Raw genomic sequence first — 18,697 nt, 5'->3', positions numbered from 1 at the left:
TGAAATATTTAAATTTTAAACAGTTTATTTCTAAAAGGATCCAGAAAAATCATAACTTCATTCATTCAGATTAAAATATTTTCATTCTTTGTCGTTCCTGCTGATGGTACTAAGCAGCCGGTCCGGTTCTGATCCAAATAGAACCCTCAGTTCCTCCTCCTAAACACTAGAGGGCCCTTGCTCCACAGGCTTAGCCTCCAGCGGGGAACTGCAGGGGAGTTGTTCCTTCAGCTTTCTGATACACCTGCTGATACCTCTCAGCCAATCAGAATGCGGCTCTGAGGTCAGGTGTTTCAGCAGGTCGCGCTGCCCACAGGTGAAGTGGCACATTCTGCACATGCTCAGTAGCAGTCTGTGATGTCATCAGTTTTAATAATTTCTTTTTAAATAACTATGATTAAAATTGAAGCTAATCAATAATAACTTTATTGATCATCTCGGAGCACTGCCACTTCCTGCGCTGCCGCCGCCGCTTCCTGTGCCGCCCTCAGGATGGGCTGCAGCTGCTGGTCCAGGGAGGGGGCATCGGCCTCGTTCCTGATGATCCAATCGAACTCCACGCCGCGGTCCAGCCCGCACTCTGACTCTGCATCATCCACACCTGAGGGACAGGTAAAAATCTGAGCAGGTAGACGGCTGCGCGGCACATAGAGAGAGGGAGAGAGAGAGGTGGGTTGGTGTACCTGGCGTGAAGCTCCACCCCCTCTGCCCCCGGGTCTCCTCCGAGCACTGGACTCTGACGCTACGGGTCTGACGGGGAAACTCGGACTGGAACCACTGGAGGTCCGACTGCCGCCTGGCATCGCTCACCACCTGACCAATCAGAGGGCAGAGAGCCGTCCTGACCAATCAGAGGGCAGAGAGCCATCCTGACCAATCAGAGGGCATCCTGACCAATCAGAGGGCAGAGAGCCATCCTGACCAATCACAGCCCTCACCCACACAGGTTGCTGGGCTCCTCTGGTTGCTAGGCGACAGAAGAAACCCGGGTCACGGTTCCGTCGGTCCTCCCCCCAGCGGATCATATCGGCTCGGTACCGCTCCTTGTACGGTCCGGAACCCAGCAGTCGGTTCAGGTCCAGGCCGCGCTCCTGAGGGACAGGCACAGGTCAGGTGGGAGTTACCATGGCGACGGGATGCAGCACATGGCGCGGTCTCACCTGAGCGTACTGCTGCTTCAGGGGCCCGGATAGACGCAGCACGGCGCACACCTCCGGGCCAAGACTGCAGAAGAAGAAGAAAACGTTAGACGGAGCAAGCCGATTGGTCCACCACCCCACAGGTCCCGCCTCCTGAGAGAGACAAACAGGACGAAACCTGAACCAGAACCAAGACCAGAACCAGGACCAGAACCAAGGCCAGGACCAGAACCAGGACCAGAACCAAGACCAGAACCAGTTACTTGAAGAGGCTCGACAACCTGATATAACAGGCTGGTTCTGTTGTGGTTACATTCTTGTAATGACTGGATCCAAATATGACCAGAACCAGAGGACCGGTACTGTGGTTGCTCTGAATTTTTGGACTTCATTGGTTCTGAAGGTTCTGTTTGACCCATCAGAACCTCAACATAAAACTCTTCACAAAAACATTTAAACCTGGACTTTCAAAATAAAAGCTTCACCTGCTTCAGTCAGACACTTGTTGTCATGGAGACGAAACCAGGTAAAAGCTGGACATGGAGGGACACCCCCCGACCCCCGGATCACAACTCTGATCAGAACCGGACCGGCTGGAGGAATCTGCTGGTGACGGATCTGATCCGAGGTTCTGGAAGGTTCTGTGAGGAACACAAACCGGATCACCTGATCAGAACCATCAGCGACCTGGAACCAGAGTCGTTCAGGACCAGGACCGCAGAGGTTCTGATGCTTCATTCATAAAGGAAACAGTCACGTGACTCCAATGTAAACAACCCGAGCCCGTGTTCTTATCGGAACCGAACCTTACCGATCCTGGATCATGTCCGTTATGTAATCTTTTCCTGACTTCCGCTTCCCGCTGAAGACAAGAACCAGTTCGGGTCCAGACGCTCGGTTCTCCATCTGTCGGTCTACCTGAGGCGCTGTTGATTCCGTTCTTGGACCGGACCAGAACCGGAACCGCACCGGGAAGCTCTTCTCCTCAGGAGCCAAGTGGACTAGGAGGTTCTGCTGGAACCGGGGAAGGACCGGTTCGACTCGGAGAACCACGTGACCATCATCAGATCCAGACCGAACCATAAATGGGGAACGGAACCGGAACCAGATCAGAAACTACAGGTTCTGGCTCCGAGTAAATGCCGGGATTTGTTCTGTGTTCATTAAACTATTAAAGGTAAAAACAATAAAAGCTTTTTTTACTTATTTTTATTGAAAAAAAAACATTAAAATAAAAAGTTGTTGTCCCGCCCCCCCTCATGTCGTCAAGGTGGAACGGTCTCTCATACGTCATCAGCTGAAACCAACATGGCGGCCGTCATGTTGAGCTCAGGAAGGAAACTTCTGCAGGTGAGATCAAGCAGCGTCTGCGACGTCAGAGAGTAAAGTATGACGCGTCATGTGTCGGACGGGAGGAACGTTAAAGTTTTAAGTCCGGGTTGACCTTTCACCCCGTTCACTCCGACATCGAAAAAGACCCCGACCAGCTGTAGTTTACATTTTCAGCACCAGGGGGCCACAAGTTTGACTTTTTTTTTTTTTTACTTTATTTACAAACAAACAATGTACAATTGCATACATAAATGCGCTCGAGGTGCTGGCGTAACAAATCAATACATTACATGAGAAAGAATTTTTTTTTACAAATTTAATTACAAAATTATAAGTTTAACATTTATTCGTTTTTTGACGGTGTTTGTGACGTCAGAATGTATTTCCACCAGTCCTGGCGTGACCCTCTCCGCCAGAGGGGGCAGCGTGGGGGCACAAGCCCCACAGATGACTGACACATAACCAGGGGATTACAAACACAATAAACATAAGAAAATGTATATAACTATATGTATAGTTCTGTTAACTGTTCCTGCTTCTGTCTTCTGATCGTAGTCTGAAAACACAGGGGAGATATTTCCTCCAGGGCAGAAGTAGGCCTTGTCTTCGGGGTGAACTCCCTCATTTGCCTGTAACGGGGCAAAGAACATGAACCTCGCGGTGGCACCGAGGTGCTGAAGAGATCAGTTAGCTTAGCAATTACAGGCCACACAAACTTTTCCTAACTGCCGCTGCCACTCACTGTGTCAGTCAGTGTTCTCCTTAGACCTCATAACGAGCCATCATTTGATGCAGGTGTGTTAAACCAGGGAGAACTAAAACATGCAGGATGCCGGGCCTCCAGGACCCACCTGGGGACCCCTGGTTCACAGGTTCAGTGACACAAAAATATTGTCAATCCTTTATATTTGAAAACTGTTTTTATTTTTTTAAAACAAACACAGCTTTCTCTGTGAACATTGCAGAATTTCCTAGACAATTTTTTATTGTATGATGATTTGTCAAATAATACACATTAAAATCTACTAACATTTAACTGTCTTAAAGGCAATTCCCCTGCAAATTGACTAATTATAGAAATCATTACATAATCAGCTGTTACTCAAAAACACATTTATTTTAAGTAGCTTGGTATAAAGTGCTAACAAACATCAAATAAAGGGCGAATATACAGCATCTATTAATGGAACTAAAATGTCCTTTTTAAAACAAACTATGAATGTTGTGACTTTATGAACCAAAAATGTAACAATAAATTCATCAGTTTGCTCCTCTGGTCTGAAGAAAACATTTGTTTAAAAATCATGATAAATTGAGACTTCATTAAAGTTTTTAGAAAGTTTTCAAAAGTGGATGTTGTACAATAAATCTATTCCATCTTTAGTTTTAATATAATAAAATTTGATCTTCTAACAGGAACGAAGAGCTACATTGATATATTTAATCCCAAGTTTTATTCTCAAATACTGCTTTCTAAAAATCACCTCCACTTTAAAAGTGAAATAATTTTATTATTATTTACAATCTTTATTCTAACATGTTAATATCTTAATTTAAGATTTGAAATTTATCTTTAATTTGTGACATTTTATTTTACTTTCCTCAGTCAGCTTGTGACTTTATTTCTTCTCTTTCTGGTCAGTTTATCATATCAAACTTCTGATTACTAATGTGCCTTGTCATGATATTTTCTTTTAATTTTCTATCAAGACGGAAAAAACAAAACATTGCAATAAATCCTCCTTTGAACTCAAAACGTCACATGCAGCAACGAATTGTCCACCTGCATGTGGCTTCGTGTGGCTTAACAGAAGGCCAGAAATATGACCAAAAGGGGCGGGGCTAAAGCAGGAAGTGAGAATTTGGACAGTGCAGGAGGAGGAAGGACTGCCCCCCCATGTATCACCATGGTAACAGGGTGCAGGTGCCCATTGCAGCAGCCACGCCCACCTGAACACCTGGATGGCAGAACGTGTCTCACACTGCAGGACGACCAGTTCACCTGGCAATTAACCGATTAATTAAGGAATCTGTTAATTGATTCATTGTAATTATTCTCATGTTCAGGCGCTTTAACTGAACAACTTTGTGTGTCTCAGACCCGGTTCCCCAGGCCGCCAGTCCGGTCCGGTTCGGCCCGTCCGTCCGGGTTCTTCGCTCCGTCCGAAGGCGCCATGCTGCCGGCGGGAAGCTTCAGAGACCGGCTGGCCTTCATCACCGGAGGCGGCACCGGCCTGGGCCGGGCCATGACCATGGTTCTGTCCCAGCTGGGAGCCCGCTGCGTCATCGCCAGCAGGTCAGAGGTCACATCAGAGGTCACATCAGAGGTCACATGACCCCATCAGGAAACGTTCCTGAACTTCTGCTTGTCTGGTTCAGGAAGCTCGACGTCCTGCAGGAGACGGCTGGTGAGATCAGCAGCCAGACCGGAAACCAGGTAACCGGGTCGTCCGAGAACCAGAACCGGTCCAGAACCCAGCGTCCGACCCGGTCCGTGTCTGTCCTCAGGTCCACGCCCTCCAGTGTGATGTCAGAGACCCTCAGGCCGTGGCACACTGCGTGGACCAGATGGTGGCGCTAAGCGGACTTCCTGATGTAAACCCGAACCAGAACCTGTTGCCGTCATGTGTTCAGAGCATTGGCGATGACATCACCCTGTCCTGTGTCCCCATTGGTCCAGGTGATCATCAACAACGCTGCAGGGAACTTCATCTGTCCGACGGAGCGGTTGACGCCCAACGGCTGGCGGAGCGTCACTGACATTGTCCTGAACGGGACGGCGTTCGTCACGCTGGAGCTGGGCAAGAGGCTGATCCAGGCCCAGAAAGGTCAGAACCAGAACCGGGTCCAGAAACAGAACCTGAGCCGTTTTAACTGTCTCCTTGTGTCTCAGGTGCCTCGTTCCTCGCCATCACGACCATCTACGCCGAGTCTGGTTCTGGTTTCGTGGTTCCGAGTGCAGCGGCCAAGGCTGGAGTCGAGGCGCTCTACAAGTCAGTCGGACCCCGATGCGTCGCCACGGCCCTGTCGTTGCCATGGTAACTGTGTGGCTCTTGCCCGCAGGTCTCTGGCTGCAGAGTGGGGGCGCTACGGCCACAGGTTTAACATCATCCAGCCTGGACCAATCAGGACCAAGGTACCGCCCACTTCCTGTCCTTTCCCTGGGCTGGTGCCATGGTGCCCAGGCCTTGAACTTTGACCTTTCAAGCCCATCGTTGTAATATGAGTTGCAGTGATTAGTAAGTTTTATTGCTGAGTTTCTGCTGGATTAAACCGATCGACCCATATTGGACTCTGGGTTCTGGTTCTGCTCAGGGAGCCTTCAGTCGTTTGGACCCGACCGGAACCTTTGAGAAGTCGATGATCGATCGGATCCCGACGGGTCGGCTCGGAAAACCAGCTGAGCTCGCCAACCTGGCGGCGTACTTGAGCAGCGACTTCGCCAGCTGGATGTCTGGAGCAGTGAGTTCTGACCCGTTTCTGACCGCAACTGACCAGCGTCCTGACCCGGTTCCCATCAGAACCGACTGGAGCTGGTTGACAGTTCTGAGCAGTTAAACCACAGAACCTGTCCAGAACCAGAACAACTGGACAGGTGAGACACCTGTCTCATGTCTCAACAAGCCCACTGCCTCCATGATGAGGTCATCGGTCATGACCTGCTCCGACTGGACAAAGAGAAGATTTTTTCATCACGATTTCTCTGAACGGCCATCTTGGTAGGCAAACGCAGCACAAAGCGTAGATGAACTAAATATAGATGCTCCGACCAATGAAGAGAAAGATACATGAACAAAATGGCTGCTGCCGAGATCCGCCGTATTGTTATAATAGCAACACCATGCAAATTGTTAAGGCAGTTAGTTTTGGATACCTACCAAGATGGCCATCAGCTACAAACTTCCCAGAAGTTTGACATCACATGAGAACTTTGTAGTTCTGAACTTAGAAGAAAAGATGTGACCTCCACCTGACTGCGTCCACAGGTGATCCGTTTTGATGGAGGCGAGTATGTATCGATGGCGGGAGAGTTTAACGAGCTGCGCAAGGTGAGTGGAGCTACTCACCTGTCTCATGTCTAGTGATGGCATAGTTACTTTGAAAAAGTAACTTAGATTACTGATTACTTGATTTGGAAAGTAACTAAGTTACATTAAGAGTAACTTTTTTAGTTACTTTCAGCAGCTGCTGACGACGCTCTGCACCTGTGAAAATTACATTGAGCTTAATGGTTACAACAGTACAAAAAAAAGTTTGTAATTTGTGTTGTGTTTTTGTGTGTCTGGAAAACTATAGATAGGATTTTAAAGCCCCCCTCCTGCCCCGGCCTCCAGGTTCTGCGTTACGGCCCTGAGCACAGCGCTCCTGCTGCGGCTCCACAGCTCAGATGTCCCGCTGCACAGATTTGTGACACTTATCTTAATATTAATAATTATAACGGCGTTTAGTTAAACAACTTTACGGACTCGTTCATTCGTGGCTGTTTTCACGGTTATTGCGCTGCTCATATTAGTCTCCATGTTTGTGATTTTCTGGAGCGCAGCGCGAAGCTCGACGTCATTCAGTATATTAACTTCACATGAACAAAAACACAGCGGGACGGATCATCCGTCCTAAAACTAACTGGATGACAGACAAATTCTGGAGTTTATGTCTGCTTATTTCCAAGCCCAAAAGCTCAACTCGTCACATCTGCAAGCGACGTTAGAAACAAAACGATCCCAAAACTGCTTTTCATAATCGGACTTGGCGAGTAAAACTTAAAATAGTTCCTGTTTTTCCAGCAACAAAATGCGCATCTCTCTCCTCCGTCTGTTGTTTATGTTTCTGTCGCATAGAAACGGCGGTTTTTCCCCAAGACGCGTAGAGGGAAAAAAATGAAATTTCAAAAGAAAATGGTAACGCAAAGTGATTTCGATAAGTAACTGTAATCTGATTACTGGATTTGAAACAGCAACACGTTAGATTACTCTTTACTGAAAAAGTGGTGCGACGTCAGTAGCGCGTTACTGACGTCACTGCTCATGTCTCACCTGTCCTCCAGGTGACTCCGGATCAGTGGAAGATGTTGGAGGCCATGATCAAAGGTACAAAGGGGTCGTAGGAAAGCTGACAGCTGATTGGACCACAGAGGCCCCGCCCCCTGCTGATATCTCTACATCTGATTGATTGATTAATAATTGTAACTAATGTGGTGCAGTCATGTGACTGTCTGCACATGCTCAGTGTGAACCTTGTTCGATAATAAAAGATGAAATGAGAGGCTTCATGTTTCATTAACTGACAAACTGCTGGGTCAGAAAGTTCTGGAGGTTCTAAAGAGACGCGGAGACCCAAGAAGGTTCTTCACTTTTATTGTGAACAGAAATCGACTGGAAACCAGGAGCAGCGACAGGTGTGTGTGTGTGTGTGTGTCTCAGTGTGTGTTGATGTTCTGCTGACAGCGGCCAATCAAAGTGGAGACCAGCTTCTGCAGAAGCTCCGCCCTCATCTTGCAGATCTCCAGGACCTCATCATGGTTCACCTTCTCCTCACGGCTGTAGTCCAGGGACACCTGCAGAGGGACAGGCAGAGACAGGTGAGGACAGGCAGAGACAGGTGAGGACAGGCAGAGACAGGTGAGGACAGGTAGAGACAGGTGAGGACAGGCAGAGACAGGTAGAGACAGGTGAGGACAGGCAGAGACAGGTGAGGACAGGTAGAGACAGGTGAGGACAGGCAGAGACAGGTAGAGACAGGTGAGGACAGGCAGAGACAGGTGAGGACAGGTAGAGACAGGTGAGGACAGGTGAGGACAGGTGAGGACAGGCAGAGACAGGTGAGGACAGGTAGAGACAGGTGAGGACAGGTAGAGACAGGTGAGGACAGGCAGAGACAGGTGAGGACAGGTAGAGACAGGTGAGGACAGGGAGAGACAGGTGAGGACAGGGAGAGACAGGTGAGGACAGGCAGAGACAGGTGAGGACAGGGAGAGACAGGTGAGGACAGGGAGAGACAGGTGAGGACAGGCAGAGACAGGTGAGGACAGGCAGAGACAGGTGAGGACAGGCAGAGACAGGTAGAGACAGGTGAGGACAGGCAGAGACAGGTGAGGACAGGTAGAGACAGGTGAGGACAGGCAGAGACAGGTAGAGACAGGTGAGGACAGGCAGAGACAGGTGAGGACAGGTAGAGACAGGTGAGGACAGGTGAGGACAGGCAGAGACAGGTGAGGACAGGGAGAGACAGGTAGAGACAGGCAGAGACAGGTGAGGACAGGTAGAGACAGGTGAGGACAGGCAGAGACAGGTGAGGACAGGCAGAGACAGGTGAGGACAGGTAGAGACAGGTGAGGACAGGCAGAGACAGGTAGAGACAGGTGAGGACAGGCAGAGACAGGTGAGGACAGGCAGAGACAGGTGAGGACAGGCAGAGACAGGTGAGGACAGGTAGAGACAGGTGAGGACAGGGAGAGACAGGTGAGGACAGGGAGAGACAGGTGAGGACAGGCAGAGACAGGTGAGGACAGGGAGAGACAGGTGAGGACAGGGAGAGACAGGTGAGGACAGGTAGAGACAGGTGAGGACAGGCAGAGACAGGTGAGGACAGGCAGAGACAGGTAGAGACAGGTGAGGACAGGCAGAGACAGGTGAGGACAGGGAGAGACAGGTAGAGACAGGCAGAGACAGGTGAGGACAGGTAGAGACAGGTGAGGACAGGCAGAGACAGGTGAGGACAGGCAGAGACAGGTGAGGACAGGTAGAGACAGGTGAGGACAGGCAGAGACAGGTAGAGACAGGTGAGGACAGGCAGAGACAGGTGAGGACAGGCAGAGACAGGTGAGGACAGGCAGAGACAGGTGAGGACAGGTAGAGACAGGTGAGGACAGGGAGAGACAGGTGAGGACAGGGAGAGACAGGTGAGGACAGGTAGAGACAGGTGAGGACAGGCAGAGACAGGTGAGGACAGGACAGTGTCCTGTCAGAGACCTTGTTGGTGACGAGGGTCAAACCCAGAACTCTGAGTCCGCAGTGCTTCGCCACGGTGACTTCAGGGACCATCGACATTCCTGGACAGACGAGCAGACGTCACTATGACACCCAGCCATCATCTAACATCCAACCATCGTTGACACATTTCCAGACGTTCAGTGAATCAGTCAGGTGTGGGACTGCAGCTCAGCAGGTGAGAAAAGCACATCATAACAAGCGAGCGTTAGCCACAACGACTCGCTGTCTCTCACTGACAGAGGACATCAGTCTCTGTTCTGCTCCACAGGGGTATGGCCTAGTCAAAGCACGGGTCTGTGAGTCCCAGTTGATTAATTTCAGCATCTTCTTGCAGTATGTTGGATCAAAATCGTCCGTCTGCTTTTTATCTCCACTTTCAGATTCACGTTTCATGATTTGGATCTTTGGTCAGATTGTGATGGACGATAGAACCGGATTCAGATTCAGAACCGGAACCGGATCGCAGGGAGACGCAACTTCTGTCTTCAGATCAGGTTCACTGTAAAAATTATCTGGATGGACTTTTGATCGGTTCTGGTTCTGGTGTTGTGAAGTCAGAGGTGCAGGAGGACAGAATCCAGGATGTTGGATGTTGAGCTTTAATAGATTCATGATGTTCTGTTCCTGGACAACCCATCTGATCTCCAGAACCGGCTCCATCTGGGCCAAGATCAGGATTCATCAGGGGCCTCGTGTATCAAACCCTGCGCTGTTTTCACACTGAAACTTGGCGTAGGACAAATTTAGAAAAGTGCAGCGAACAAAAAAATCCAGATGTATGAAGCCGTGCTGCAATCAGACCTGCTCACCTTTCCTCTATAAATCCTGATTTGGGGGAAACGGAGCAGCTGCTGCTCCGCCTGTCGCCTCCATGAATACATATTAATGTAAATTAGTATAAATACCTGGAAGTCTGCCGGCACCTGAAGCAGTAACCATGGCAACCATCCTGGCTAACAGCAGTATAAGCATCTATAATAATAATAATATAGTTTATTTAAAAGCTGCTTTCAGGCCTCATGAGGTCACCTCACAAAACTAAAACGATTAAAGAAACCCTAGAAAGTAAAGAGTAAAGCTGTCTGGTCGGAGCCTCCGGGTCGGACCTGCTGCTGCAGCAGAGCCTCCGGGTCGGACCTGCTGCTGCAGCAGAGCCTCCGGGTCGGACCTGCTGCTGCAGCAGAGCCTCCGGGTCGGACCTGCTGCTGCAGCAGAGCCTCCGGGTCGGACCTGCTGCAGCAGCAGAGCGTCGGGTCGGACCTGCTGCAGCAGCAGAGCCTCCGGGTCGGACCTGCTGCTGCAGCAGAGCCTCCGGGTCGGACCTGCTGCAGCAGCAGAAGCTGCATTCACAGAGTAGAGATGCTTTCTGTCCATAAGGCGCTTTCACAAAGCGGGCGGCTCCACTGGAGGACGGCTGCAGCTGGACCGGTACCGGTACCGCTGGTACCGCTCTAAGTTCTGCTCTGAGCTCCAGGATGATCAGTCTGGATGAATCTAAACGCTGATGGACCATCAGATGGATCTGATCTGTGATCAATCCTCCATCAGAGCCAAAGCTCCTCAGGTAGCGGCTCACCTGGATCAGCTGCTGATGGACCTGATCGTCTCCTGATCAGAACCGAACCTGGTGGATCCATCTGCTGATCAGCCTGTTTTCTCTCCAGTCAGAATGAAATGAGCCTCAGATGCTTTCAGACGATGAGTTACATCTTTATGAGACAAACTGAGGAAGTTATTATTCACTCAGAGGGAAGTTTTACCTTCCTTTAGTTTATTTTCTTTATTTTTCAGGTTATTGTCTGAGGATAAATGTGGTTCAGTTTCATCATTTAAACACTAAAATATTAAAATCATAAAATCATCAGGTTTGATGCTTCCTGGTCTAAATAACTGAATCAGGTTTCAGTGGATTTATGTGAGTTTTGACTCTTTGTAGTTTATTATTGTTCATAGATAAAGTTTGCATGGCTGCTGCACAATCTCACGGCAGGTCAAAAGTTTGCGTATATTTACGCAAACTTTCATTTTTATGCATGCCGACTTGTGCATAAAATATGGCACCGCACAGTTTTTGTGCGCATGCTGCTTTAGACATGAGGTCTCTGGACACCAGAACAAAACGACAAGCAGGGACATTCAGAGAGACGTCGGAGGACGGAAAGATGATAGAGAACCCTAAACATGAAGACATCAATCACAGACATGGACGAGTTGAAGGACGATCTCACCAGGACATTACGCCCAGAACCAGTGGCGCAAAAAGTGGGCATGCAACGCATAGGGGCGCTGCACCAGAGGGGGCGTCAAAACCCCGTCTGGAGGGGGCGGCGCCCCGATGATGCCTTCGCTTCATCGCGCCCTGACGCTCCTTCACCTCGCGCACATGTAAAAATGTAAATGTAGCGAGTTTAACCTTTCACGTGTCTTCGTCTGGGGGGGGTGGGGGGGGGTAAACATACGATCGCTCATACGAATAGAGCGACCGTATGTTTTCTACGCCCCTTCACCCTTACGTACCTTCCTTGGGGGGGAGGGGAGGGGGGCCGATTTATGTTTTCGCATCCACCTGAATAATATGTAGTTGCGCCCCTGCCCAGAACCATGTCTGCCCCCGACCCCCGTCCCTGTCTTACCCACGCAGTCGCAGCCCAGTGTCAGCAGCATGCGGGCCTCGGCGATGGTCTCGAAGTTGGGTCCGCTCACCATGCAGTAGACGCCGGTGCGGACGCTGCAGCCGAGGTCAGAGGCCACGTCCAGCGCCAGCGTCCGCAGTTCTTTGCTGTAGGCGTCCGACATGCAGGGGAACCGCGTCCCGAACCTGGACGGGGGACAGAGGACAGGTTTACTGTGACGGAATAGGGTTGGAGCTGCGGTCGCTGCATCGCGGCGCCTCACCGCTCGTCGTTGGGTCCGCAGAGAGGGTGCTGGCCGGCGAAACCTGGCAGGTTGATGTGATCCCGGATCACCATGATGTCCCCAACCTTGAAGTCCGGACAGATCCCCCCCGAGGCGTTGGTCACCAGGAGAGAGTCCACACCCAGCAGCTTAAAGATCCGAACTGGAAAGGTCACCTTGTGGTGAACAGGGGGACAAGACGGGGATGGGGGAGACCAGAGGGGTACGGGGAGGGGGGAAGAGGGTTAGGGTTAACACAAAGACAAAACTCTCAACCAGCAATACTTTGTTTGGACACAGAAGTAGAATCAGCCGTAGGCATCTGCCCCGCCCCGCCCCAGTGCATGCTGGGTAGCAATGAGGACGACCCACCTGGCAGAGGGAGTAACCTTCGTACAGGTGGAAGTGTCCCTTCATGAAGACACAGGGCGTCTCCTCGATCGTCCCAAACACCAGGCATCCTTCATGGCCTGGGACTGGAGAGCAGAGACAGTGGTTACCATGGCAACAGCTCAGACACATCGTCATCATCCAGGATTGAACTAGGTTGGGGGAAGCAGCTCCCAGTGAGATTAGCCAGAGGCCGCCAACAGGATGAAAAGTTGGAGAAAAGGGGCGGAGCCTCGGGAAGGAGGGAAGATGGAGGACGGAGGACAACTGGCTCTGCATCATGAATTCATTTAATTTAGTTTCATCATCATGAATCCAGTCTAGATTCAGAGATTGGTTCATTTCTACCAGCTGACCACTGGGAGGACTGGGTTTATTGGGTTTACTGGGTTTGGTGTAGTAACCAATCAGAGCGGAGGCGAGACCTGCCAAGAGACTCATGAAGTACAAACTACCAGGATGGATTCTGCCTTCAACCTTCACATCCTGGGTGAGAGCCGATGGAGACATTTGGTCCTCATTCCTCACCAGCAGGTGGCGCTAGCATATTGGGCTAATGCTAAGCAGTTAGCAAGAATAAGAACAACCACTGAGTCACTAAGCAGCTAAATGAATCTGATTCCATTTAGATGACCCCGCCCACTCATGCTGCGACCCCGCCCACTCATGATGTGACCCCGCCCACCCTTGCTGTGACCCCGCCCACTCATGCTGCGACCCCGCCCACCCATTCTGTGACCCCGCCCACTCATGCTGCGACCCCGCCCACTCACCTGTGCTAACGGGGAAGTTGGGGATGTCCTGGTACCTGAAGGTCTGCTTGTCAGCGGCGGCTTCAGCCAACAGGCCGAGTCCGGACCCGCAGATCACAGCCACTTTGGGTCGGTGCCGGGTCTGGTTCTGGAGCCATTCGGTGGTCAGCTTGTAGTCATCAAAGGAGCAGCAGCTGGAAGCGGGTCAGATGAGCAGAATCAGGTTCTGTTCTGAGCTGCAGTCAGTGTGAATTGGACCGGCTGCAGAACCTGTTCAGCCTGGACCACCTGGTCTACAGAACCAAACAGAACCAACAGAACCTGTCTGGAGCGGGTCTCACCAGGAGCTTCCTTTGCTGAGCATCGTCAGGCTGCAGAGTCACCAGGAGGAAGAGGAGGAAGAGGAAGAGGAGGTCAGTGTCCTCTCCTCTGATTGGCTGATTTCAGTCACACAAACACTCTCTGGTGCATTGACTCCATGTGACTTTGCCCTTTGACCTCTACAGTTTGTTCAGCCAGAACAACCAATCAGGTGAGGTCAGCTGGCTCACAGGGGAACTGGACCTACAGCAGACCTGGTTCTGGTTCTAACCCAGCACAGGTCGGTACGGGTCCATCCAATCAGCAAAGCCCTCCTGCGCACATTCACTGAAACCGGGTCAGAAGTGGTTCTGGAGGGACGGAGCCAACCGGACCCATCAGAACCCATCAGTTTTACTTGTTTAGGATGAAAATGTTTAATTTGTTGAATCAAGTTTGTGTTTAGTTTGTTCAGCTGTTTTACCTAAAAACGGAGAAATTAAAAAACAAAATAAATGTTAATATTTTGACTTAATTTTCAAACATTTATAAAACATGAACTGAATGTGATATTTGTTTTCTGTCCCTCAGTCTGTCCTCCAGTCTGTCCTCCAGTCTGTCCTCCAGTCTGTCCTCCAGTCTGTCCCTCAGACCAGCAGGGTGTGTGTCACTGTGGGAACCTTCTGCAGAAATCCAGCTCTGGTTGCCATAGAAACTGGGAATCTACAATAGCAACAGAGTGTGTGCGCGTGCGTGTGTGTCTGTGTGCGTGTGTATATGTGTGTGTTCTGCAGTATTTTATTTTTAACTTCAGCAGCTCAGTGATCAGGTTGACGCTCCATCAGTCTGAGGGTTCCTGCGCTTTGTGACATCACCAGGTGATCCATGACCTGCGTTGTCCAGGTGACCTCCAGGTCCTGATCGGATCCTGATCCTCCATCCAACTGATTGGATCTGGACCAGAACTTTCCCTCCAGGGTTCAACATCCCATCTGAAAGCGTCTGAAATCTGACTCCCCGCCTCTCCATTGCTTTCATCTTGGCAGAACCTGACAGAACCTCTGCTGGCGCTGCCAGCTCCTGGTTCTGGTTCTGCCACAGGACTCCTGGGTCCACAGCAGGTGTTTAACTCCTCAGTTGTTCAGGCTGTGTATCAGAACCCGGGTTAGAAACAGAACTGGATCCAGGAAGACCTCAGTCTGGCCCGACGCTGCTCTCTGCTGCCACCTGGAGGCCCAGCTCCAAACGGGACAGACGATCCGATTGGTCGTGTGTCAGTGGTCAGGTGTTTCTGCTGCTGCCACTCGCTCCCTGCGCCGCCCCCTGCTGGACGCAGAGGGAACTGCAGCTACAACTGCAGTTCTGCTGAGTTCTGGTTCTGGATGTTTACGTGCCTGGACCAGAAGTCTTCGGCAGGCACCAGGAAGTGAGTGTTGCTATGGAGACAGTAAGGCTGCTTTATGATCAGCTCAGATCTGACTGAGCTCTAAGGGTTAATTAGGGCTGGGAGGAAGAGGAGGACGAAGAGGAGGAGGAGGAAGAGTCGCGCAGCGGCTCCGTCAGTCGGTCGAAACCAGCTGAGGAAGAGGAGGAAGCCGCTTCTTCAGCTGCGGTAAGACTAGCCTTCCTCCTTTTCATCCCTCCGTCCTTCGTCATCTTCATCACCCCCTTATTGTCATCATCAGCTTTAACAGTGGGCGCGTGCCCGAGGTTCTGCTCGTGCAAATGTTGAAATGGTGATGAAGAAACACCGTCCATCTCCTCCTTGCGTGAGTGTGAGTGCGCGCGCTGCTGCGGTCAATTCACGCGCACACGCTCGTGCAGGTGCTGGGTAAATATAGAAAGTGATGCGTCAGAGTGGCGCGGTGACGTAGCAACGGTGACGCCGCATTCCTTCACAGCTTTATCATTATTATCATCATCATCATCATCATCATGTGGCCGATTGAACACACGCAGGACAGGGCGCGTTTTGACCCGGATTAATGCTGCAACTCCAGGTCTGACCAGTAAGAGACCAGTCACGATCGATGAAGACAGTTACCATGGCAACAACCGTTGGATGGATGAACGGTTGGATAGTTTGTTGGATGAATGTTGGATGGATGGACTAACTGTTTTGTAATAAGCAGAAGAAGAAGAAATTCTGTAAAGTGTTGTTAATTGATAGAGCGCCCTCTGTGGTCGAAGTGGGAAGTGCATGACTTGTATCAAATGAGATCAGCTGCTCAGACATTCAGGACCATCATCTCATGATGATGATGATGGATCTGCAGAGCAGCTGGGATAACTCCTGCATCACCATCTGATGATGTCACAGATCATTCCAACCAATCAGACGGCAGCAGTCTTTTCTGTCTCTGCAGATGTTCATGTCTAAGTGCCGTGTCTTTCTCCTGCAGGTCATGTGACTTCAGAGAGGATGTCTAGTCTTGAGCGAGCTTCCAGTGGACTGCAGGTGTAGGAGAGGCAAAGGATCATGGGAGATGGAGGGCCCTTGCAGACAGAGGGGAACGCTCTCCTCAAAGCTGTGTTCCAGGGAAAGCTACGCCTTGCCCGGCTGCTGCTGGAGGGCGGAGCCTACATCAATGAAGGCAATGAACGGGGAGAGACACCCATCTCCGCCGCCTGCCTGGGGAGCTATGACGACCCGCAGACCCGCCAAAGGATGGTCCGCTACCTGCTGGAGAAAGGTGCTGACCCCAACATCCCAGACAAGAGCGGCCGCACGGCGCTAATGCATGCCTGCGCCGAGCGGGCAGGGCGTGAGGTGGTGGCCCTGCTGCTGGAGAACGGGGCAGACCCCAGCCTCAGAGACTATGCCGGTGCCTCCGCCCTGGTCCATGCCATCAACAGGGGAGACCGCGACACGCTGCAGGTGCTGCTGGACGCCTGCAAGGCCAAAGGCAAGGAGGTGATCATTATCACCACTGACACATCTCCATCGGGCACCAAGAAGACCAAGCAGTACCTGAACTCGCCACCCTCGCCTGGCATCGTGGACAAACTATCCCCTGCTTGCATGTCTCCTTCAGAAGTGGAGATCGGCACTGCGTCACCTGCAGGGGACAAGACCAATGACAAGGAGGGAATCTTCAGCTTTGCGCTCACCTCGGCCTTACCACTGCCTTCGGCTCGGCCTCCAGGTGAGAAGCGGCCCCCGCCGCGGAAGCTTCTGAAGAGGCTGAACTCGGAGCCCTGGGGCCTGGTGGCACCCTCGGTGCTGAGTGGAGTTCCTCCAGACCGACTGGACCCGGGTCTGGGGGAAGAGGGCAGTAGCGACCTGAGCAGAGCCACAGCCAAGATGAACGGCCTATCCATCTCGGGGCTGGTCCAGAATCGGTTGTCACGACGACACAGCATCGAGACGCACGACCCCTGCTCTCCCAAACTCATTGACCGGTCCTGCTCCGAGGACTGCACTGGCCTCTCTGCCACGTCCTGGGCCGACAAGGTGCAGCAGCACCAGATCCTGTACCGGAGAAACACCGCCCCTGAGCCCCAGGAGAACGCCGGGGGGCCTGGGGGTATCCGGCTTCTGGTGCACCCTAAACTGAGCCGCATGGAGCACTATGAGTCCGACACTCATCTTTGTCCAGAGTCCATCCCTGGATCGCCGGACTCCGGGCGGGTGTCAGTGGAACGGCGACGGTATAACGCCTCCCCATTGTCCCTAGTGACCAGCTCATCCAGGGAGTCTCTTGAGAACATCCCCAACTCGGTGTCACCCATCACCGTGCGCCGTCGGCCCCCAGGTCTGCTGGAACGCCGCGGGTCTGGGACGATGCTGCTGGACCACATCTCCCACACTAGGCCCGGCTTCCTGCCTCCTCTCAACATCAACCCCCACAGACCCATTCCTGACATTCGCGCCAATGGAAAACCCACCTCCCCCATTCACAGTGGACACAAGATTCTGGTCCCCATTGCCCCGATATCTCCCAAGCGGGGCCCCGAATTCAAGATGAAGAAGAAGTTGATGAGGAGGCACTCCATGCAGACAGAGCAGATGAAGCAGCTCTCCACCTTCCAGGAGATCCTGGCTGAGAAGGTGGTTGAGTCCAATGGGGACTGATGACAGGAGGCAACAAAGCATGATGGGTAGCTGCTGAGTCCTAGCTGACACCAGATCCTGGTGACTGAGGTGAGCTTTGTTTGACACCACCTGACTGGATCAGTTCTGTTCACTGAGGTTTGGGCCAAAGTGACGGTTCTGATCCAATGGGATGTTCCCTGGAGCCGAATCAGAACTTTTCCCCATCTAAAACATCAACTTGGAGGTACGTTTGATTCAGGGATGGTCCTGTATGACGACATCTTGGTGCTGGGCACTCGACAATCAGGTGGATCCTGAACCTCCAGGTGGGTCACAGGGACACAGTGGCCCCTACAGGACCAGAACCTTTCAGACCAAACCCTCCAAGATCCAGCCAGTGGTCAACCCTGGGTTCTGGTGGCATCTCTGCTGAGGTGTGGGGGCATCTCAGAGAGTTAGGGATGGTCCTCTAAAGACACACCATCCAAAGCATGGAGAACTGAATGAACCTCCTCTCATCACTGTATTCTGGATCAGAACCGGTCCTGTAATGTAACCGGGTCGATTTCTCTGATGTGGATGATCTTCAGGACCTCTCCAACCAGGATCAGAGGCTACATGGCTGCAGGGAAGGTACTGAACTGCTCAGAATTGGAACTCTGGTCCAGATTTTCTGCAGATCTCAGCAAGAACCTGAGGAGTGTCTGATGCAGGCGAGGTGAACCCTGACTCCTGAGGATCAGAGGCACTTCTGGCACAGAACCAAACTCTACAAGAACTTTTTCTTTAACAACCTCAAACCAAGACAGAGCAACTAAACCCCCAAATCGACTTGATTTTGCTGATAAACTCTCTATAACCGGT

General features: G+C 51.4%; 4 protein-coding genes and 1 long non-coding RNA gene across 6 annotated transcripts; 3 read left to right on the top strand and 2 right to left on the bottom strand.

Moving 5' to 3' along the window:
• Window positions 1-7: 7 nt before the first annotated feature.
• pmvk (phosphomevalonate kinase) lies at window positions 8-2,171 on the bottom strand. The gene is made up of 5 exons (XM_015011540.2): window positions 1,951-2,171; window positions 1,161-1,224; window positions 939-1,091; window positions 684-813; window positions 8-601 (listed from the first exon to the last, which is right to left on the bottom strand). Exons 1-5 carry the CDS (start codon window positions 2,043-2,045, stop codon window positions 426-428), a joined length of 618 nt encoding a protein of 205 aa, XP_014867026.2. The 5' UTR covers window positions 2,046-2,171; the 3' UTR covers window positions 8-425.
• A 127-nt stretch (window positions 2,172-2,298) lies between these two features.
• decr1 (2,4-dienoyl CoA reductase 1, mitochondrial) lies at window positions 2,299-7,733 on the top strand. 2 transcript variants are annotated; one of them, XM_088014246.1, is made up of 10 exons: window positions 2,299-2,316; window positions 2,410-2,489; window positions 4,571-4,767; window positions 4,851-4,908; window positions 4,980-5,066; window positions 5,152-5,299; window positions 5,365-5,464; window positions 5,535-5,607; window positions 5,787-5,933; window positions 7,516-7,733. In XM_088014246.1, exons 2-10 carry the CDS (start codon window positions 2,448-2,450, stop codon window positions 7,573-7,575), a joined length of 912 nt encoding a protein of 303 aa, XP_087870372.1. In that variant the 5' UTR covers window positions 2,299-2,316; window positions 2,410-2,447; the 3' UTR covers window positions 7,576-7,733. The 2 variants fall into 2 exon arrangements, with proteins under 2 accessions (XP_087870372.1, XP_014867025.2); XM_015011539.2 differs by lacking the exon at window positions 2,299-2,316 and adding an exon at window positions 6,458-6,520.
• A 76-nt stretch (window positions 7,734-7,809) lies between these two features.
• Window positions 7,810-13,924, bottom strand: pnp4b (purine nucleoside phosphorylase 4b). Its single transcript, XM_088014247.1, has 7 exons — window positions 13,839-13,924; window positions 13,519-13,691; window positions 12,728-12,831; window positions 12,356-12,531; window positions 12,094-12,278; window positions 9,440-9,519; window positions 7,810-8,025 (listed from the first exon to the last, which is right to left on the bottom strand). Exons 1-7 carry the CDS (start codon window positions 13,859-13,861, stop codon window positions 7,888-7,890), a joined length of 879 nt encoding a protein of 292 aa, XP_087870373.1. The 5' UTR covers window positions 13,862-13,924; the 3' UTR covers window positions 7,810-7,887.
• LOC148154936 (uncharacterized) lies at window positions 13,828-14,332 on the top strand. The gene is made up of 2 exons (XR_015765731.1): window positions 13,828-13,910; window positions 14,004-14,332. It is a non-coding gene; the product is annotated as an uncharacterized LOC148154936 (long non-coding RNA).
• Window positions 14,333-14,608: 276 nt separating this feature from the next.
• On the top strand, window positions 14,609-18,697 carry ankrd34a (ankyrin repeat domain 34A). Its single transcript, XM_015011532.2, has 2 exons — window positions 14,609-15,409; window positions 16,200-18,697. The coding sequence occupies exon 2, from the start codon at window positions 16,277-16,279 to the stop codon at window positions 17,870-17,872; it is 1,596 nt and encodes a 531-aa protein (XP_014867018.1). The 5' UTR covers window positions 14,609-15,409; window positions 16,200-16,276; the 3' UTR covers window positions 17,873-18,697.

This window comes from Poecilia mexicana, unplaced genomic scaffold (genome assembly GCF_051168715.1).
Source record: "Poecilia mexicana isolate PSO_F unplaced genomic scaffold, ASM5116871v1 scaffold_16, whole genome shotgun sequence".
Taxonomy (NCBI): Eukaryota; Metazoa; Chordata; class Actinopteri; order Cyprinodontiformes; family Poeciliidae; genus Poecilia; species Poecilia mexicana.
This window is presented reverse-complemented; position numbering and strand designations above follow the sequence as displayed.